A 22,913-nucleotide genomic window follows, 5' to 3' on the forward strand; every position below is an offset into this window, starting at 1 on the left:
AAAAGGTCTATGCTCATGCCAATAAATTTGTAAAATTCAAAAAGGTACAATATAAATCAAATCAGATATTGAAATTGTATTTAAATTCTCTTACAAGAACTTACTGCCTCAACTTGGAAAACAATCAAATAATTATGTACACTGAGTCAGAAAATTATTTTAATAGTTACAAAATATCTTTTTTTTGTTTTTTTGTTTTTTTTTTACAGAATCAGTATAAAATAGCAGTTGATTTCTCCATAATTATCAGAATTATTTATACTTGAGGTCTTGGGTAAGTGGGGCTGAAATCAACAAAAGGTCTTGGACTGTTGGCTCAGAAATCTTCCTGGGAAGCCCACCATGTTGATGTCTGTCATGCTTAACTCTTATGAGATGACCCGGTCCTTTTTTAAAAAAAGTATCTTTTTATTCATTCTTTGGAGGCTTGAAGTGAATTCGGCAGCGTTCATTAAACACCTAAGATATGTGAACAGAAACAAAGGTCACTGAGTCATCCTGTATAAATCAGGCCTGGAATTCAATTAAATTTGGCATGGGTCAGGTGGATATAACCTTTTCTTGTCCCAGGTCAACAGGTTTAGGAAACAGAGGTGTTTCCTCACTGGTTCAAACTGACTTACTAGGTGCTAAGAGCTAAGAAGGCCTTGATATTCATTTATATGATAATTTTAATATTTTAATAAAATTTAAATTATTCAAGGAAAAAATCATCACAAGCTAGCTTATTTGGTAAACTAACAAATATGCTAGTTCCATATTCTGGACATATTTTGGACAGTTAGACAAAAATATCTAAATTAACTTTAAGATAAAGCTTTTTAAAAATCCTTTTATAATGTAGATTTTATTTAGATATCTGTCATGCTTTTCTAAATGAGGGCCAGATCCTTCTCACATGGAGATATACTTGAAGGGAGTCCAGTCTTTTGCTAAACTGTATAAATTTATATAATGTTTTATTCTATTTATCTTGCTTCCTAAAAACTAAACAAATAATGTATCATAATGTTAAAAGAACATTCTATTATTACGTGTCATGTGGGACTATGTCAAATAACAATTTTGGTACATCCATTCAATGGGATATAAGCAAGCATAAAAAATAAGGAAGTTCTTTATGTTATGATTTGAAAAGATCTCCAAGATATATTAAGGGAAAAAAAAAAAGTGTAGACAACATACTTCCATTTGTCTGATAAAGGGGGAAATGTGTGTGCTTTCCAGGAGCAAACACCTTATCACGTAGGTGGAAAGGGCAGAAATAAGAAATCTTGGCAAAGAGGATAGGATAAAGAAATGTGATAAAGCAAAGGAAATCGATTTGTATTTCACAGTTTATTCATGGCTCTGCAAGTTGGTACACTCCAGTTTTGTTTTGTTTTTTTTGTGGTACGCGGGCCTCTCACTGTTGTGGCCTCTCCCGTTGTGGAGCACAGGCTCCGGACGCGCAGGCTCAGAGGCCATGGCTCACGGGCCCAGCCGCTCCGCGGCATGTGGGATCTTCCCGGACCGGGGCACGAACCTGCATCCCCTGCATCGGCAGGCGGACTCTCAACCACTGCGCCACCAGGGAAGTCCAGTACACTCCAGTTTTTGGTTCAGTTAACCTCTCTCTGGATCCAGCCCCATTCCACTGGTTAATTTCAAAGGGTAAAACAATTTTCAGTTCATTCTTTCAGATTTAATAGATTTTGCCCTTTGGAAATCTTTGAAGTTTTAGAGAGGACGTGCAGACATACGTTTTCAGAAAACTAAAGTAGGAATTTTGTAATTTTTTTAAAGTTTTATTGGACTATAGTTGCTTTACAAAGTTGTGTTAATTTCTACTGTACAGCAAAGTGAATCAGCTATACATATACATACATACATCCCCACTTTTTTGGATTTCCTTCCTATTTAGGTCACCACAGAGCACTGAATAGAGTTCCCTGTGCTATACAGTATGTTCTCATTAGTTATCTATTTTATACATAGTATCAATAGTGTAGAATTTTGTGATTTTTAACTACATGTAAAGTCCTGGGATCCTGGTCCCCCAATCTAATTCCTAATTAGAACCACGTAGGTGGTAATAAGGAGCATGTGAATCTAGAAGCCATAAAAAGCCCTATTATCAAATACCAGTAAAACTACATACAAACAAAGTTTCACGATCAGATATGTTAGAAAACAAACAACTGTGAAGGATAATGATATGAAAATTTATGGAAAGTAACTGAGCTCAGAAAAGCTAACTTGAACAAATAACCTGGTTGAAGGTTCTAAGTTAACAACTAATAACTCTAAATATCAAATAGCCCATAATTAGTATTAGGAAGCATACCGAATGTCTCCAATTCTGTTCCCATGACGATTATGCAACTCTACCATATGACTGTAAAGCTACTTTTTGTAAGATGGCTCTAACTTGGATTCTAAACACAACCTGCACCGCCCCCCCCCCAAAAAAGTTAAAGCCTTCAATTGCTTGTAAATGAAGGATCTTTATTATTCTTAACTGCCCAAGGCACTCTTTGCCTCCCCCCTCCCTTGGTTTCCCTTTGCTAGTTCTGCTTCCCCTCCTAGTTCTCTCCAAGAACCAAAATTATTTTATACCTTCCAGCTCCTGTCATTTACCACTTCTTCAACATTCAGTTCTGACTGCATCCATTTCAACTGCAAGAAAGGAAAACAAAAATGAAGTTACAAAAATTTTAATTAAAGAACTAAAACCAAACTCTATGTTTTCCTAACAAAACCAGCTGCTGCTCCTGCATTCCTTATTAATGGTAATACTTAGGCCAGATTTCAAAACCTTCTTTGACATAGCTGTTCTCCTCATATTTAATCAGTTGCTAAATCGTATAAAGCCGTAGTTCTCAAGCTTTGCTGCATGTTATAATCACCTTGAGAGCTTTTAAAAAAAAAAATCTCAAATGTCCAGGTAGTTCACAGAAAGAAAACAAATGGCCAATAAACCTATTTTTAAAATGTACAATTTTATTCATGTATGAAGAAATGTAAATTAAGCCATAATATGACAAAAAAATTTTTAATACAAGAAATCTGATGTCTGATAAAACCTAGTATTAGTGACGGTATGGGGAAAGATACACTCACATATATTTTTAGTAGGAGTACAAATTGTTTCAACTTCTATGGAGAGCAATTTGGTAAGACTTACCAAAAATGTAAATTCACATGTCCTTTAACTCAATAACTCCAGTTCTAGTTATTGATCCTACCACATAGATTTGCAAAGATAGCACAGACGAACAAAAAAAGGGACAAGGAAGTGGCAACCTGATTTGAATAAAAGAAAAAAGAAACAGGAAGAAAAACAGAGAAGAATAATATATAAAGCTCAAGTAATTGAGAAAGGGATGAGTTTTCCATACCTTAACCGTACAGCCAGAGGTGTGAGGCTAAAAATGCTAGTCTTTCTAACTTTCTTTTTAACTGCCAACCTAATCACTCCATCAAAAACGTAGCCAATTCTATTGCCAGGTCCAGATGGCAGGTCCATCATCTCCTAGTCGCCTCTGGTCAGAGAGACCTGAAAGGAAAGAAGCTAACCAATTCCAGGAGGAGAACCTGAAAATATTCAGGAAAATTAGGAGAAAAAAAGCAGTACAGGTTGAGGCAGCCAAGAGGTTAAAAGGAGGATGATTTCTTCAGGCCAAAGTCAAGACCCAGGCCAGGAGATTTGGGAACAAAATGCCAGAGGGATTCTGGGCAACCATGAGTTAGGCACCCAGACCAAAGAACCTAACCATAAATTAGGAGTACAACTCAGGCAGGAGGTTTGAGAAATATGCATATAACACTAATAAGACTGGATGTGGTACTGATCCAACGCTCCTTGTAAACTCCCTTCGTAGACTCAAAACTGCTGTCAGAGTATGGGCCAGTATATAGGATTGAAACCATGAACAAGGGGAAGGACTGCATTTCTAATGTGCTGTGGAGTAGTAACAAGCCTGAGGAAGCCCGCCTGCTTACATCACAGCAACCTTGGTTTCAGATTTTAATCAGTTATATCGACCCAGAAATCATTAAAGCTTCACTGCTCTGTCAGAGCCTGGACTTTCTGCCAAAGAAGTAACAACTTTAAAGAACAGTGTTACAACAGGCCACTAAGACAGTATTCATAATTGCTCTCAAATATTTAAAGGGATGTTGTGTAGAAATGGGTTTAGATTTATCCAGAGGGAAGATTAAGGAACAGTAATTACATGCTACAAGGAGACAGATTTTCACACTAAGTAAGAAAATCTCTGAACAATTACAACTGTCCAAAAAGAGAATGCACTGCCACATAAGACTGTGTATCCCCTCAACCCCCTTAATACTGGTTAAACAAAAGGTGGAAACCACTGGTTGGGGGGGATATTGTAAAGAGGATTAATATAACAAATATGGAGTCCCAGCGACTCAAAAAGGAAAGAAACCGCTACTTCATTATCAGTCAATATGCAAGCTCTTACATATATTATACAATTTAATCCTCACCAAAAAAAGAAAATATAAGAAGTTACTATGTATCAATTCCATTTTACAAACTGAAAATCAGAAGTTTCAGAACAATTAATTTACAAGGTTACAAAACCTCCAAATGGTAGATGGGATTATTTCTTTAGAGCTGTCTGCCTTTACAATCCATGTTTTTTCTATTCTTGAACACCGCAGATATTACAGCCAGCTTCTAATGCAATTTCAGTGCCAACAACAAAATGCTACCTTTGAGATGGTTGTTTGTTTTTTTTTAATAAATGTATTTATTTTATTTATTTATTTTTGGCTGTGTTGGGTCTTCATTGACACGGGCTTAGCTGCTCCGCGGCATGTGGGATCTTCCCGGACCAGGGCTCAAACCCGAGTTCCCTGCATTGGCAGGCGGATTCTTAACCCCTGCACCACCAGGGAAGTCCCGAGATGGTTGTTTTTGAGGCTCTGGGTCTTAAACAGGTAAACTTCATCTCAAAGGCTACTAAGAGGTGACAGCAGGTATATAGTTCCAGCAAGGAATGTGCTTTTTCTGAGGTAAGGATTCAGGTAAAGAACTGGGAACTTTCAGACGGGCATCACTGTATGTAAATAAATTGTTCACTAAAGTAATCAGAATTTGACTCTTAGTCACAACTTAAGGTAAAAACACTGACTGAATTTAGAGTAAGATGAGATGGGTTATAAGGTCCCAGTTCTACCACGTACTAGCTTGTGACTCTGGGGATGTCAGTATCTCTAAGTCTGTTTCCATATATAGAAAATGAAGAGGTAGAGCTGGAACATCTCCAAGAGCTGACTCTTTCTGATTCTATAATCTCCATAGCAAACTTGAAAAAGAAAGTCAAGTTTCCTTATTTGCTTAAATACTACTACTCATGGTTAACTTCTACTCTAGTCCTATGCAATATCACAGGCCAGAAAACTACCTTTCATAACTCACTGGCTGGTTTCTAAAACTCCTCCTTGCAGTGATTGTGCTGGGCTCTAAAGGCATATGGGCAGAACACAGGGCAGACAAAATTGTGTGACATATCACTCACAAACACTCACACTGGTTTGTGAACTTTGCACTCTGCTGACAAGAGTCACTCTATTCTTTGTCTGACTTAATTTGCAAATAATCATTTTTCAGTTTCTAATTTAACAGCCACTTTCCTTTGTCAATACTTCAAGAGCCTGTTAAAATACAAAATCCAAAAATACTAGATCTTAACCAGCTTTCTATAATTTATCTATAAGCCTTCATCAACATGGAGGGTAGGCTAAGATGACCATTATAGCCTAAGTTCACTGTCTGAAGAACCCACCACTGGCTGATGAATGAGCAGGTGTGGAACACAGGGCTGAAGCAGTTGTCATGAACAAAGAGAACAGCAAAGACAGTGGATGAATCCTGTATCCAGTGAAACACACTGCATCAATGGGATGACTAAGAAAGTGCACACCTGTGTGCAGCAAAAGAACAAAAGCTTGAGAGAGACAGCAAGATCCCTTTTTCAAAGTTTGGCTACATCTACTAAACAAAGAGCAAACTTCACAAATTGTTCAGTATGAAAACATGATTCCATCTCACACTGCATTTTCAGTCACCTGACATGTAAGAATCAGTAAGTCACCTGTTACACCATCTTAAAATACAGACATGATTTTGATAATTATACAGTGGTCATGTAAGAAAAAGCCCTTGTTCTTAGGAAATAACCAACATATGTAGGGGTAAAGGAGTATAATGTGCCCAGCATATTCTCAAAATGGTAAAGGAAAAAAAATGTATATGGGGGAGGGGGAGGAAGACAGGGAAAGAGGGAGGGAAGGATGGAGGGGGAAAGAAGAGTAGAGAGAATGAACTGTAAAGCAGGTGGAGCAAAATGTAAATAGGTGAATATAGGTAAAGGGTATATGGGACTTCCTTGTACTGTTCATGCAACTTTTCTGTAAGTTTGAAATTGTATCAGAATAGAAAGTTACCCCTGAAGGCCCCCTCCCACCCCCACCCTCCTCAAAAGACAGCAATGCAGTCCACAAAATAAAAGATGGCATACATTTCAACTGTTTTCTTGACGTGTCACGTTTAAGGGCTATAAAGAAATAGCTCTGCTTCATTAACTCTACTCTGAGGTCCACACCCCATCTACATGACGGCTGACTTTGGGAAAATAAAGCTTGCTCTGACATAGAACTCAGTGGACACTTGGTGTTCTCCTAAAAGGGAAAATGGCAGGCATGGGAGATGAAGTGGAAACAAAGGAGAGTCTATAAAGAGTCAAAGACCCATACCACCCTCTCCACAGCAAAGAAATAAACATAATGAGGCTCTGGTGGCCCTGGTTATATTTAAATAGTACTATACTTTTATGGCGGAAGGGGGTAATATCCTGAAGTTAAATATCTATATTACATTTCAGCAGATTACTACAGCTGAAACCAGAGGTAAATATTTTCAAAATGTAAATATATTTAAAAAACGTTTCTTCTCAAGTCAAGCTTCAAAACATAGATACAGATGTGATTTCCCTAGACTTTTTGATGTGGTGTTGGTCTATATTAATCCTTGTATCTTTGTGGAATATATAAAGGAATGGAAATAACATGATTACATGCTTCTTTTAGCTAAAACTTGCTACACTCCATACGTTCATGAAATGCACATTAATTTACCAATTAGTATTGAAATGTAATAAAATAAAGCCCATTAAAAATGAAGTACTAATCTCCTAATCATTTTGTTTTAAGTAATAACCATCTCTTACTCTGAGTTTTTCATATTAAAAACTGGCTTTATTTTGAAGGCTAAGTTTGGAAACCTTGCCTCAGAAAATGTAAACCCTGTTCAACTTACCTTTGTCTGTTCTTTTCTAAGTTGCTTTAATAATGTTAAATTGTCCAAATTCTTTTCTCTCTCTTCTCGGAGCTGTTTTACTACTGATGAGGTCTGAGCTATACAGTTTTTTATGACTCGGTCCCTACTGGCATGAGCCGCCATCAACTAAAAGAACAAAAGAAGGAAATGAGAAAAAAAAATCACACCAGTTTGTCACATTTCAGTGTTTTAAAAAAACGTTTTTAGGCTACAGAAATGTAATACTTTCTAAAACAGTTTTTAAAAACTGAATCTGTGGAAGAGAAGATTGTGCTGAATGAGCCAGCTCAAAGGCAGCAGCTGTGAGGGTGAAAGTGAAGAGGTTGGGCCGTCCTCTTCCTCACTAAGCTCCCAGGCCTTCCTGCTCCTCTTCCTGCACTCCTTGCGCTGCGCTTTGATTCATCTCAGTCTCCTTCCTACACTCCTTTCTCTCCCATTCTTGCACCTGTGTGTTCCTCTACCCTACACCCACCCTCACACACCTTCTGGGCCACTTCCTATTGCTGTTCTCTTTTTGTTCTTTCATTGTTTTTTTCAGACTCATGTTGTCAACAGTGCAAAAAATTATAAAGTAAGTGATATAGAGAAGCTCTTAGTTACAATAAAGAAAAACAAAGAATGCTACATTTACCTATGTCAGACAGAACCCTTTTCAAGATTTTAAACTTTAAGTACTAACAAGGAAAAATTGTACATGAAGTGGAGGGCACTGATTCCATCAATTGTGTGTGCTGATGGAGAGTAAAGGATGACCAACAGAGCAATTATTAGCCTTCATCTTAATGTAACAAATCCAATACAATAATTTGCATCTATTTTCTGCCTTGTTTCATTAATTATGATAGTCATGTTTCAATTCAAACATACTCCCATGATCATAGCCAAATTCTGAAGATACCCCAAAAACTTGGGGTGGAGGCAGAGCAAAATACTAAAATAATATGCAATCGTCATTATAATTAATGGTGCATAATAACAGTGGTTCACCTCCAACTAAAATTTAAGTGTTGGCTTGCTCCATTTAATCACGTTATATCATTCCTTCTCCCCTCTGAAGGGGGAATATCCCAATGCTATGCTAGTGATGGCTGTATAGAAATAATCCATTATATATATTTTATATAAAATATGGGACTAACAACCATTCTATAAGCATTCCTCATAAGTTATTTGAAATACAGCTCTTAAATGGTCATATTGGGACCCCGTGGTTGAGAACTACTGGTCTAATACACACCAGGAAAGAATAAACCTTTATATTTCTAGAGGGGAATACTAAAAGTGCATTAGTTAAAAGTTGTACCCACATGAAGGGAGGGAATTTCATAACAGACGTTAATCCCACCTATAGTATATTTCTCTAATAAGCTAATTTTTTTCAGTGTAACATTTAGGGTTCACAAGGACAGCCTCAAGGCCCATATTTATTAGCTAATATGCTGCTTCTGTTACAGGCTTCAGTTTCTTCTTTTGGAAAATTATGGATTATGAGTAAATAATCACTAATATCCTTTCCACCTCTAAAATTTAGAGGCAACATGACTCAGTACATTGCTCAGATACCAGATGCTATTTAATTACTTTGATATTTTGTCTAACCCCCCAGCAATTAGTGAAACAGCATTAGTACCAACTAGAAGTCTATCACAATATTCTCATTTTTCTGTCTGCATTTTAAAATCAATTTCAAATTTTGTACATTTTATTTAAATGTTCAGTATCTTTCTTTTGGTCTCTCTCCACACAGTTTCCTTCCTTGGCTGGGCTTTCCTCCATTATTCCCCTCGTTAGCTTGGCCCCTTACCTGTGGATACACTTCTAGATGCAGACTACCCTCCTACCCTCACCTGCTTACATTTCCTTCAGATTAGCCCCACTGTGAACCCACTCCTATGTGAACAGGAATTACTGGGCAAATCACCTTTTACTCAGTATTATCAATTATTGTGGTCTGTTTTCATGACCATCCTTCAATAAAATTCAAAACTAAGAGCATATGCAAGAGGAATATGCATGGACTTCTTTCTGTACATATATGTCAAAGAAATGAGGACGCTTGATAACTAGTAACAGATGGGGTGACATAAGCCTACTAGAGAAAAAATAACATGAATCCAGGCTTATTAGCTCATTAGTATCAGATGCTTGAGGATTTGGTCATAAGAGAATTATTTCTGATACCTAAAGTGCTTATAAATGAACTGAGATAAAATTAAGAAACTCAGTAAAGTAAAACTTTGGTTAGAGGAGAAATATAACCATATCATAACCATACTTCCTTTGATTTGGGGTAAGCAATTCTGAAATGAAGACACTTGGGGTGGGGCAGGAGAATGATTCAAAACTAGTCTAAAGGGGGTATACCTAGGACTTCCCAGTTTTATTTTACCACAACTTTGAGAACTTCTTTTAGTCTGAAATTTTCACCTACTACCTTTTAATCATTATTTTAAAATAATGCTTTTTGCCTTTAAGGGAAACAATGTCATTTTCCTGATTATAGTTTTTTGGTGTTTTTCTTTCTAGAACAAAGGTTGATTCTAAATTTCCCAAACATCATTTTAGAATCCTAACAACGACCCTTAGTTTAACTATCATTAAAAGCAAAACACTTAAATATTGTGAACCAGTATGTTGTACACCTGAAACTTACATAATATTGTGCATCAACTATACCTCAATTGCAAAAAAAGTTAATAAGTTCTTGTCACGGCATTTTTTGTGTGTTTTAAATCTTCCTCCAGAACTTCTGACAAAAGGATGTAAGAAGCATACTTTTTAAACATAGTCCAAAAGTTCATTATATTAAAGAGATAGCTTTAAGAATTACTCTAAATCAATCATTATGACACTGGTAACAGTTTTGCATTTGTAAAGCACTGTTCCAAGTTCATAGATTCTTTAACTGTTCAGTATTGATTTTTATGTTTACCTTGAAACTAAACAATAAAGGAAAACTTCATATATTGAGGGAATATGCTCTAATAAGGGAATCTTACTGAAATTATTTCATTTTTACTAAGATTATACTTTTAAAATTTGGAATCTCTAAAATCAGTGCTTTATAATAACTTTGCTTATCTTCTCCTATGAAGAAGTATTATCATTAGAGTGCGCAAATATTCCTTCATCGACTATAAAAGGAAGGGTCAGGGACTAAAGACAGTCAGGGTGACCGTAAACAACTTGGACATGTCACAGAGTTCCACTTCTTAACTGAGACAATATCTAAGGGAACTCAGTGGTACTTGTTAGCATGGGTACTCTATTGCAGGCTTGACCCCTGGAACAGAGCTGCTTGATAAATAATCCTTTACATACATTCATGTTGCTGGATCCCTCTAGAATACAGATGGAGAAAAACCCAAACACATACACAAGAATATCTAAAACAGAAAGGTTCCAAATTTAGCATGCCAGTTTATCCTGGTTCAACAAAGGAATAAGAAATAATAACAACAATAAGAAAAGCAGCAAGCATTTATATGTAAAACATTTAGTACAGTAAGCACTTTATATTAACTCATTTAATCCTCTAACAATTGACCGGATACTTTTCTGATACTATTTTACAAATAAGGAAACTGACTCAGAGGTTATTTCAAGGTCACCCAGCTAGGAAGTAGCAGAGGTGAGATTTAATCTAGATCTGGAATCCATGTTGTTAATCGCTATACTATAAACCTCTAGGTTAATAAAAAGATTCTAAATGGAAACAATTGAATAGATTATAGCGATTAGATATATATGGGTAGTGAGGTGGATCACTAAAGCCATTACAAACTTCTACCAATAGTTCTTTAGACAGAGCTACCCAAAGAAACTAAGTGAACTGTCGAATAACCTCATAATAAATTAGGCCTTGGACCCATGCTCTCTACTCCCAATACTGGAGTCTACTCCTTAAAGCCCCCGTCCCTACAATTTTATGAAGCCACAAGAATTACCTGACCACTCAACAAAGTAACATACTTTCACATAAAAGCAGAAAAAAAATCAGCAGTTAATGCTTTGAATTTAAGTGATATGAATAAGTTTATCCAAAACTGATTTTTTTTCCATAATTGAGAAATTGACTTTAGATTTTAAGTAATACAGTAATCTTCTGGTAGAGCCTAAAAAAGCAAATGCCATATATCAGCTTCCAAATTAATGAAAAAAATATAAGTAAGCTATAAAAAATACTTAGCTACATCGTTATTTCCTTTCACTTTTAGAAATTAAAAAAGAGAAATAAAGGGGATCTTTAAGAGGCAATGAAAAAATATATACTTGAGAAACCAAAGCCTCAGAAAAGGACAATTTATCTGTGGCTTTTCCTTCTCTCCTGCCAAATGCTTCTTTTCCCTTTCCTGATGAGTCAGGGAAGATAGAAGATATATTGATAAAAAGTGTGAAGGGTTTTAATTCTTCCTTAAATCAGGTGTCTAGCTTCTTAAGATTGATTCATTCAAAGACCCTGCTCTTGTTTCACTGTTTTATTGTACTTGACTGTTTCACTTTCTCCTTCATTCCTTGAAGCATAAGCTTTCCTTAAGTTAAAGGCTGCTCAGGAGGGGGTCAAAAAAAGGCTGCTTTCATTCCTTAGAACTGTCTCTTCCCAGACTTGTACTTAAGATCACACATTTTCTTTAGTTTGTAGAAACCAGATCAAAACTTATATATACCCTCAGGTGTAGGCAAGAAAACATGAAGATTCCATTCTTGTATCCACAGTTTAATTATGTCAATTGTTTTCTTATTTTGCCTACAGAGAAAGGCATAAAGGAAGCACAAAAGAAAAGACTCAAAAGATACACTTACAGACTCATAAAGTTGTTTACAGGTTTGGCTGGCATCAATTTTCCCTGCAAAGGAAGCTGTTGGAACCGTAGTGTTTAATTCATGTACTATTCTGTCATCAATCGTCCTCATCACCTTGAGTAATTCCTATATATATTTAAAATAAAAGAATAGTAACTTGAATGGAATGTTAAGTGGTTAAAAAAAGACCATTTAAGCAAAACTAACTAAATAAATAAAGCTCTTGGATATGTTACAACCCTGTGAATTAGGAGTGGGGAAACCACACTATATATAGTGCAACCACAGAAAAATCTTTTTTACAAGAATGAGAGGTAGGTTATGTGACAGTAATTCTAACAATTGGCACAACTCTTTCCTTGGTCCCACTGTGATCATCTTAAGTGTAAAGATGGTTTCATTCATTTGTAAACCCCATGTTCCGGCACGGTGCTTAGCAAACACTGTGTTCTTTCCATCTCCAGCATACAGCCAATAAAGGATTCTACTGAATTTGATTACCTCAACTTGTCCAAAACAACCCAGCATCATTGCTTGCTCTGTTCCCTCTTTGTCTATCATTCTAAAATGTGGTGCTAGACAGAAATTTTCTAGAAAGATACACAAGAAACTATCAGCAGTGATTAACGTGCAGACGTTAATCTATATCCTTTCAAGCTTTTTTTCCTTTCAGGCTTTCTTAGTTTTTTACTACAATTGTGTATTATTTTTGTAACAAAAATAAAGTATACTGCTAGAAAAGAAATCAAATCTCTTTGTGGCTTTCTTGTTCATAGAACAAGTAGTTTTACCTTTTCTCAGTTACCCAAGTTCACATTTCCCAAGGATCTCTCTCCTCTAAAAGAGGCTCCAACTCTCAAAACCCAATCAAAATAAAAATAATACCAAAAGGGCAGGGAACTTAGAAAGACCCTGATGAGTATACCAACACAGCATAGTCCCTTCTCCGCACATTCTGATTAGGGTACTTCTTTTCACTTGTCACTAGACAAAGGCTGGGCATCAGCTACCTTCTGTCTGCAGATGATATAAACTCTAGAAAAGGTTTCTAGTAGTATACCCCTTTCTTTCTCTTTTAATCCACCCTTACTTCACCCTGGCCCCACAAAACAAAACGAAACGCAATCACAGAAAAATCATTAAGAAAACAGAAGTGTATAATACTAGGACTATACTTAATGAAAACATCCAGGAAGTTTACATTTAATATTAATGTGTATTAAAAGCATCTTTGCTTGATCCTCTACTTCATTCAACATATGAACCTATTTCTTTGCCAAACTTAAATCCATCACTGAGATCAGCTTCTTCATTCCTTTCATCCATTTTTTTTTGGTCATATTAAAAATGACAGATTTTGGGCTTCCCTGGTGGTGCAGTGGTTGAGAGTCCACCTGCCGATGCAGGGGACACGGGTTCGTGCCCCGGTCCGGGAAGATCCCACATGCCACGGAGCAGCTGGGCCCGTGAGCCATGGCCGCTGGGACTGTGCATCCGGAGCCTGTGCTCCGCAACGGGAGAGGCCACAGCAGTGAGAGGCCCGCGTACCACAAAAAGAAAAAAAAAAAAAAAAAAAAAAAAAAGACAGATTTTAATCTGAAAATTGGCAGGAGTGTGATTTGCATACATTATTTAATCATATGATTGTGAATTATAGTTACCGTTCTTTTTTATTGAATTATAGTTGATTTACAATATTATATTAATTTCAAACATACAATGTAATGATTCAGTATTTTTATAGATTATACTAAATTTAAAGTTATTAAAAAATATTGGCTATATTCCCTATGCTGTATCATCCATTTGTTAAAATAAACTTTTATTATGATTAAAGTATTACACAATCATTTTGGAAAAATTAGGAAAAAATTTAAAGAAAATAGAATCATCCATATTTTTAAATTAATTTTTATTGGAGTATGGTTGCTTTACAATGTTGTGTTCAGTTTTTTCTATACATATCTGCAAATATTTTTATCAAATTGAGGTACTGTATAACATTTAAAAGTTTTACTTTATGGAATTATGAGCATTCTGCCCTTGTTACCTTGAAGACATTTTTAATAGGTGCATAAATATTCTGTTCTGTAGAGGTATCACAACTTATTTGACCATTTCCCTCATAATTAACAGCTAGGCGTTTCCAATTATAATAACCATTTAGGCCATTCAGTCTGTCTGCAGCCTAGATTCTATTCCTACCAGGCTATTAATCTTTAATTAGTAATTTAATGCCCTTTTCTAGAACCCAATCTAGAAGCAAAACAGCTTGTAGAAGGCTCATAATTTAGACCAATAAAAACAGGCAAACATCAGATCTAAAACCAACTTCACTATCTTATCCCCTCTTCTCGTATCTTTCTATTTTTGTCAATAGTATCAAGATTCTCTGTAAACTGGAATTCTTAGGGGATAATCTTAACATATTCACTAAGCAACCACAATTTTAAATAATGTTTTATGTACAGTAGAGGATATATAATGTCAGTAAGTGGCAAATTTCAAACAAACAGCGGCAGTACTATTTAGAGTCAAAAAATAGCTAAGTAGCAAACAGGGACCTTCCTTGCCAACTTTACCTCCTACAACTTGCCTATTAAAACAAACCCAAAAAAAAACCTTTAAAATCCCTCTCGTCTTTCCCTCTCTCTAAATCGAACTGATCCTGAGGCCAAGGTTTACATTATACCTTTTAGACAAAGCTTTCCTTGACTGAGAGTCCTCAGCAATCTTTCTTCTTTAAACATATGCAGCAATTAGAGAGACCACAGAGTTGATTCATTAACTCACTCTTCATTCAAAAAATACTTACTAATGTCTAATGGTTAGGCACCATTCTAAACACCAGGGCTATAATGGTGAATAAAATAGAAAAAGCCCTTGCGCTTATGGAGCAAAATTCTCAGAGGGGGAGAGAGACAATAAACAAGTACCCCAATAAATGAGATAATTTTAGTACTGAAAAGTACTACAAAAAAGAAAACTGGTAATGGGATGAAGAATGACTAGGTGGGGCTGAGGGGCTAATACTTTAGATAGGGAGATCAAGGAAGGCCTCTCCAGGACATAACATTTGAGCTGAGATCTGAGTGATATAAATAAGCCAACTAAAAGGACACCTGGGGGAACAAGTCAAAAATTAAGAGGCAAGAACAAACTTGGGGATGTTTGAAGAACTAAAAGGCGGCAAGTGGGCTGGAAGTGAATAAGGGAAAGAGTGGTATTAGGTGAGATCAGAGTTGAGGAGAAAATAAAGGACAGTAGAGACAACAGAAACAATTAAGGGTTTTTTCCTAAAGGAAACAGGGTTTTAGGCAAGGGAATGATATAACGATTAATTTTTTAAAAGATAACTTCGACTGCTATGTGGAGAATGGAAACAGGGTGATCATTCAGCAGACTACTCTGGTGGTCTAGGCAAGAGACAAAGAGGTAGCAGTGGAATCAGGGAGAAGAAGTTGGATTCAGGATATATTTTGAAGAGAGAGCTGATAGGACTTGCTGATGAATTGGTGTTGGGGGATAAGAAAAGAAAACAGAATGATGCTTAGGATTGAGACCTGAGCAACCGAATGGATGGTAGAGTCTGGGAGAGGAAAAGATTTGGAAGGAGTGGGAAGATCAAGATCCTATTCTGACTCAGAGGATATTTTACATTTAGGATTATTGTTAATTGTTTGCGACACTGGTATTGTTTAAAATTGTAATCTTTTAGAAATAAAGACTGAAATATTTACAGAACAAAAGATCTACCTGGGATGTGCTTCAAAATAATCTGGTTAGGATGGGGAAAATGGTAGTATATAAATGAAACAAGAGTGGCCATGAACTGATTGTTGGAACTGAAAGATGAGTACACAGGGATTCATGGTACTCTCTCTCCTTTTGTGAAATTTGAAATTTTGCATAATAAAAAGTTTTTTAAAAAAATTCTGTTTTGGACATGTGAAGTTTGAGATGCCTGTTAGATATGAGTAAAAAAGTTAAGCAGAAAGTTGAATATACCAGTCTGACACTGAACTGGGCTGAACTTATATTAACAAATTTTATTTATTTATTTATGCATGCATGCATGCTGCACGGCTCGCGGGATCTTAGTTCCCTGACCAGGGATTGAACCTGGACCCTCAGCAGTGATAGCTTGGAGTCCTAACAACTGGACTGCCAGGGAATTCCCCAAATTAATGTTTTTAAAGCCATGAAACAAGAAGAGATCACTGAGGGGGACTGTAGGGAATAAAGGGGGTTAACGATCAAGAAGGAACTCTAGCATCTAAAACTACCGGAGAAAGACTGAGATGTCACAGAAGTCAGAAGAAGAAAGGTTTCAAGAAGGAAATGGTCAACTGTGTTGAATGTTACTAGGAAGTCAATAAAGATGTGGACAGAAATTAACTTTTTAGATTTAGCAGGATGGAAACTATGAGTGATTTCACGAGAGTCATTTAAATAGAGTGTTTAATGGACTGAAAAGTTAATGTGGCTTAAGTACAGAGAATAAGAGAAAGCATGGTGTAAAATGAGGTCCACCATTACAGACCATGTTATAGGATTTTAGTCTTTTTCCTGAAAGCAATAGGGAACCAATGAAGTGTTTAAATACAGTGGAGTTACATGATCTGATTTGTATTCTGAAATGATTGCCTAAGTTAAAGTTAAAGAATTAAAGTGTGGAAAATGGATTAGAGAGAAAGAGGTTAGTTAGAAGACTGATGCAGGTGAAAGATTTTATCATTTCCTAGAGTTTTGATTTACTTTGAACTTTAACTAGTTTTGAGTCTGATCATTAGCAATACAGCCAATTTTCCCTCCAATAAAACAATTTGGACATACCGTTAAGTTCCTTACAGCAACGGGAATTTATTGGCATTAACTAGGTAATAAATCAAACAATTTCAGTCTTACAAATGTGAATTTTCAAATATATGTGTTCTCTGTGTGCTAAAGAATCATCAATATATGATCTAGAGCTTGGCTTTTAATATGAAAGACATCAGCTATCTAAATAACCTCTATCTAATCTAACCTCTAAATAAAATGAGGTTATTTTAATCAAAATTGTTCAATTGCACGAGCTACATTTCAAGTGCTCAAGAGCCACATACTGCTAGTGGCTACCATATTGGACAGCACAAGTTTCCCCCATCACAGAAAGCTCTACTGGACAGTGTTGAATTCGAGATAATATGACAAACTGATAGTGCACTTGTTCAGGAATTGCTGAGAACTGTAAGCTACTTTTAACTATCACAGAAAAGATACTAGGAAAGCTAAAGATAAGGGGGGAAAAGGGGTAAGGCTCAGGAAGGAATTTCTTTCAAAATTGCAAAAGGAGAAGGAAAAGAACTATAAACTACCTCACTAGGCACAAATTTCTTTACAGTACAAAAGGTGCCAGAGCTCTTAAGGCGACTCCAAGGGGGTCTAGAGAAAAGCTTGGGTACCCTCACAGACTGAGAGCAGATGAAGGTTAATACAGGCACATAAGTGCTGCCATTAAACTATATGTATCATTCATAAGGAATTACTACCTACCTACCTGATACTTAGTTCCAATGGCATACCCTCTCTCTCACAAATTCACCAAGAAAATATAAAGAAGACACCCCTGAGCAGATAGCATACAACAAACTGCAACACAAGTCCACAGAGATAATACAGAAATATACACAGTTCAGTGGCTCTCTGAAGACTACATCTTTGTATAGGAGCTGGAACCCTAATCAGCTTCTAAGTGTCAAAGAACAGCAGAAGGTAACTCTCCAAACTTTGTAGTGCCTCCAGCTTCTCCTTTCTTTCTCCTCAAAACAACAAGAAATTCTGATATATCATGAATCTCTAACTTTAGGCTAACCCTTTAAAGTTATTCAGGCACTTACCTTGGAATTGCATTTTATGTATTACCTTTAACTGTGGGGTGAAAATCTCACCCTCTTGGAAGGCAATTTCAGTACTGAAGGACTGACCATATCTAGCAGCAGGGAGGGGTGGAGAAAATGTTCTACTGCCCCTACAATTATACTGTACTCTATTCCTAAGGTTACTCCTTAGATAAATTCTTTTTATTATTTTGGGACGCTTTTAGAGTACACGGGGGGTGGTAAAAGATCTACTACTTAACAGTAAAATTAAAATGTACTCCACAGAATGATTTGAAATTTCTAAACCTTTCTTCTCCTCACTCTCTGCCTGAAGGTACCCAGAAGTAGATCCCATTCACATGGTGCTCTTTCTGGCTCCTCAAACTCCATTTTCATAACAATGCTCACACTGTGCTTCCCCCAAGCCAGAAATACAGACTTGCCTACAACTGCCAGAGTCCTGTGCAGTCCTCTGCGCTCCCAGGCAAGGGAACAGGGAGCAGCTAGGTATGCTGCAAAAGATACCATCACTGATGCTAGAAAATAGTCTATTTAGTCTGTACCTAATTACCAAACAACTCAGAATCAATTGTGTGTAAATAAATAAATATTCTTACCAGAAATACCAAGACTTAAACATTCTAGGAATACTTAGTTGATTTTGCTCAGGTGATATATGAACTGGGTCTCAGATAGAGTCAGGAAGAAGGGATTTCAGAGTGTTAAGTGGAAAAAAGCACACAGAAATGACAAAACATCACGTGTTCAGGGAAAAGTAGGCCTATGTGGCTGGACAGCAGGGTTCAAATGTACATTGGAAGTGGCAGGGGTTGGGGAGAGAGAAGTATGTATGAATACGGGCAGTGGTGAGAGTTAACTAAGCAGAGGCACTTTGGGATTGGATTTTAAAAGGACTTGTATGTCATGTTAAGTAGTTTAGACTTAGTCGTATAATCCTGAAATTAGATGTATGGTTCAGATCCTAAAATTTAAAAGATAACAGTATGAAGCCATAGCATTTTGAAGGGGAGATATATTAGAGAAAGGAATGACTGGAGATAAGAAGAGCTACAGCAAAGCTAATCGCAAAAATGATAGGGCGCTAACAAAGACTGTGGGCGTGGTAATAAATCTTCCTAAAACATTTTTGATCAATTCACCCCCTCTGCTCACTGACTCCCTAACCTCACACTTGGCATTCAAGGCCTTTCATAACCTGGTTCCAATCTTTTGTGTAATCCCAATGTGCTCCTGTGCAAATTCTGAATTCCAGCAATTTGCTATTTCCCCCCCAATATATAAAACTTTCTGCCTATATACTATTCCTTCTACCTAGAATTCTCCTGGTTCTGTCCACCTCTGGTACAACTCAATTACCATCTATTGACTTAATTCTCTCTGAACTGTTACAGCATTGTGTTCATATTCTAAATATCCTCTACACGTTTTATATCTCTGCTTGAGTTCCTTGTTTTATATCCTGCCCACTCAGTCTCTCCAAGTGCCTGATACCTAGCAGGTTCTGTTATGGACTGAACAGTGTCCCCCCTCGGCCCCCCTCCTGCCCCCAATTTCGTATGTTGAAGCCCTAACACCCAGTGTGACTGTTTTTGGAGACAGGGCCTTTAGGGAGGTAATTAAGGTTAAATGAGGTCATAAGGGTGGGACACTAATCCCATAGAACTGGTGTCATTGTAAGAGGAAGAGACACCAGAGATCTCTCTTCCTCTGTGTGCACACAGAGGTCATACGAGGATACAGTGATGAGGTAGCAACTTACTTTGAAATGCATCAAAAATTAAAAATAAAAAAGGTGGATTGATGGACTGATTGAGGGATGGTATGTGATCTAGTAAATATAGTGAATCACTGTAGAACCTACACAGTGGGTACATGAGTATTCATTGTAAAATTCTTTGAACTTTCTACAGTGTTTCAACATCTTCATAATAAAATTCTGGGGAAAAAGTAACTAAATCTTTATAATAAAAAGTACACAATTTTCTGTTTCTCTTCCACAGTATTCAGTGCAGTGCTTTTCACATATAAGGTACCTACATACAAAATGTAATGGTTTCACAGCTCTAAAAAACATAAACTTTGATTAATAATTTGTGAGTGTGCCAGTTAACTACAGTTTATAATTTTACAAAATTCATTTAAATGTAAATGTTATACTAAAATTTTATTTTCAGATACATTTTTTTACATTTGTATGCCTCTGAAGCAGTAGGGGCAAATGTTCTTATACTCATTCACAATGAGGTTAAATGATATGCCAAGGCCAGCTCTGGAAAACCTGATCTTCTGACTTTTAACCCAGGGTATTCTCCATTATAAACCACACATTTGGAAAAGTCCTAGAGAAACAATCTAAAAACTTCTCCAGGTTTCACTAATGAGATTCATTTTATGACTTTTTAATTTACATTATCTCTGTGAATAAAATGGTTCTGCAAGACAGTTTAGCTTTTGCCCACTTACAACATCTCATCTGAACTTCCAAAAGAAAATGAAAGTGTTCTTTAAGCACTGTTGAATGTTTCAACAGCTCAAAGAGATCCTTTGAAATTTGGTTTTAGAGATTTAAATAATTATAGAGATGGAAGCCATTTTAAATGTTATTTAACATAATCTTATTTTACAGATTCAGAAGTTAATTATGGAAGGGGTCAGGTGATTAGCTCAAGGTCCCAAAGCTGTTAATGGCAGAAGTAGTACTAGAACCCAGAACATCCAACTCCCTAACCAGGGTTCTTTCAGATAAACTTTAAGGCTATCATAGCTCAATTATCTGAGCTCATTAACCCAAGTTAAATCACAGGACTAACGTGACAAGACCAAGGCCACAAATGGGCTGGTTAACCTTAGAATCCAACAGTCTTTTTTCTACCTTATTTAAGATTTTTACAAATATTTGTATTTGTTAGGCACTTTGATCACATGATCACATTTGAAGTCTGCTGCTGGTGTGCTGATCTAATCTGCGCAGCTGAAGTGGTGAAAAGGGTGTATATAATGCTGGAAAGACTCCACAGAAACTTCTTTGACCAAATGACGTTTGTCAAATAATTCAATCTGTTGAGATTATCTTCAAGAATATCACTCCCTAAAAACGGATGCAAGCACACAGCTTACTACAGAGGTCAGTGATACGTGAAATGATTTTTCATTATCTTTAGTTAAAAATACATTTTTCATTATTTTTAAATTCCACACTCTTATCAAGACAGCAGCACTTATGCTTACATTGGAACAGATAACTTTCATTGCAACTTCGTCAAAATCCAGACCCCCTGTTCTTTAATTCGTGGGTTAATAATCAGCCCCAGACCTCTGGTGTTTGAATATATAAAAGACATAACCTTTTTCTTAAATCTTACATTTTCTCTAATGGTTGGGAAGGCAGAGAACCAGCGCAGGTACTAAGATTAATCGACCCTTCAAACCTCCAAACGTTCTGACCCATCAAAATAGTGAAACTCGTACAATTTTTTTGTTTTGTTCTATCAAGTAAATAAGCTTTCCTTCACTTTCTTCTCTCCTATAAATACTCAGCTTTAAACAGGAGGGGAATGACAGAGACTAAGAACTGAGTTCAGACAATGGCTAAATGGTTGTTGCAATCCTTACCCACCCGGCCGGACTCGGCTTTGCCACCGAGGAACCACTGGAGTTTCTGGGTGCAGTTACTCAAGGCCTGGGAGAGCCAAGAGCCCAAGGCAGCAGCCTCGCTCCCTAAGGCCAAGCCCGCGCCCCCATGACCTCCAATGTCTCGAAAAAGGAGTTTTGAAATCTCCGCTTTTGCCACAACTGGTCCGCACTCCCTCCCAGGCCAGAATAGGGAACAGGGTCCGGGGACAAAAGGAAGGTCACGCCTGCCGCGTGAGGAAAACCCCGTCACCTGGAACTCGGCGAACTCACAGCTCACACCGCCACTGGGCGCCGCCATATTGGACACACACGAGGCCCCCGCCGCGAGCCAATCATCGCGAAGCAAAGGTGTCCGCGGCACCGCCTAACAAAAAATATTGAGAGGAATCTCAGCAAGAAAGCTGAGCTCGAGGTTTGTCTTTTCCCCTTAGCCTCGCCCACATGAAAACCCGTAACGCTGCTATCCTTCTTTTCACTCCTGTGCTTTTAACATGTCCTCCTGGAACTGGCCCAGGTGCATAGATCGAAGAATGTCAGAACTTGAAGGGATCGTTTTCCTCCAATCCCATTTACTTAACAAAAAGGGAAACAGTTTCCTGGTCGCACCAACAAGGTGGTTTGAGAAGGAACTCTCAAGTAGAAGTGAGGTTTTTCTTAACCCTCCCGTCCCAACCCTTGAGCAGAGGGGCTTTTGTTCTTTAAGAATTTGCGCCCACCAAGAAATGTCAAGAAAAGACATTGATGGCAGTGGGGGGTAAGGGTTGAATAAGGTGTTCAGGTGTGGAAATAATGAAATGTTTAGTTTTATAAAAATAGGCAAATAGAAAACAACATAGGAAGCATACATGTGAATTTCTCAGGTAGCCTGAGAGATACTCCCTAAAGCCAACCAAGAGATGAAGGCCACTGGTCACTAAGAACCCAATTACGCAGTTTTGAAAAAGGCATGTACACATTCATTGAAAATACTGAAAAAAGTGTACTGGAATACTGATTTATCTAGGCAGTGTGATTTCGGGGTCTACAGGTCACAAAAGTCCTACTTAGTAAGCATATTACTTTTCTCCTTTTTTGCGGTACACGGGCCTCTCACTGTTGTGGCCTTTTTCGTTGCGGAGCACAGGCTCCGGACGCGCAGGCTCAGCGGCCATGGCTCACGGGCCTAGCCGCTCCGCGGTACGTGGGATTTTCGCGGACCGGGGCACGAACTCGGGTCCCCTGCATCAACAGGCGGACTCTCA

General features: G+C 37.3%; 1 protein-coding gene across 3 annotated transcripts; it reads right to left on the reverse strand.

Moving 5' to 3' along the window:
* Window positions 1-137: 137 nt before the first annotated feature.
* CCDC58 (coiled-coil domain containing 58) lies at window positions 138-21,973 on the reverse strand. 3 transcript variants are annotated; one of them, XM_029213768.1, is made up of 6 exons: window positions 21,923-21,942; window positions 20,912-21,127; window positions 12,155-12,280; window positions 7,331-7,477; window positions 2,599-2,658; window positions 138-459 (listed from the first exon to the last, which is right to left on the reverse strand). In XM_029213768.1, the coding sequence occupies exons 3-6, from the start codon at window positions 12,263-12,265 to the stop codon at window positions 409-411; spliced, it is 369 nt and encodes a 122-aa protein (XP_029069601.1). In that variant the 5' UTR covers window positions 12,266-12,280; window positions 20,912-21,127; window positions 21,923-21,942; the 3' UTR covers window positions 138-408. The 3 variants fall into 3 exon arrangements, with proteins under 3 accessions (XP_029069601.1, XP_029069600.1, XP_029069602.1); XM_029213767.1 differs by lacking the exon at window positions 20,912-21,127 and having other exon boundaries at window positions 21,923-21,973; XM_029213769.1 differs by lacking the exons at window positions 20,912-21,127; window positions 21,923-21,942 and adding an exon at window positions 21,652-21,756.
* Between the last annotated feature and the right edge of the window lie 940 nt (window positions 21,974-22,913).

The sequence above is a fragment of the Monodon monoceros genome, unplaced genomic scaffold (assembly GCF_005190385.1).
Source record: "Monodon monoceros isolate NGI ecotype Baffin Bay Population unplaced genomic scaffold, NGI_Narwhal_1 Super_Scaffold_11, whole genome shotgun sequence".
Classification (NCBI taxonomy): Eukaryota; Metazoa; Chordata; class Mammalia; order Artiodactyla; family Monodontidae; genus Monodon; species Monodon monoceros.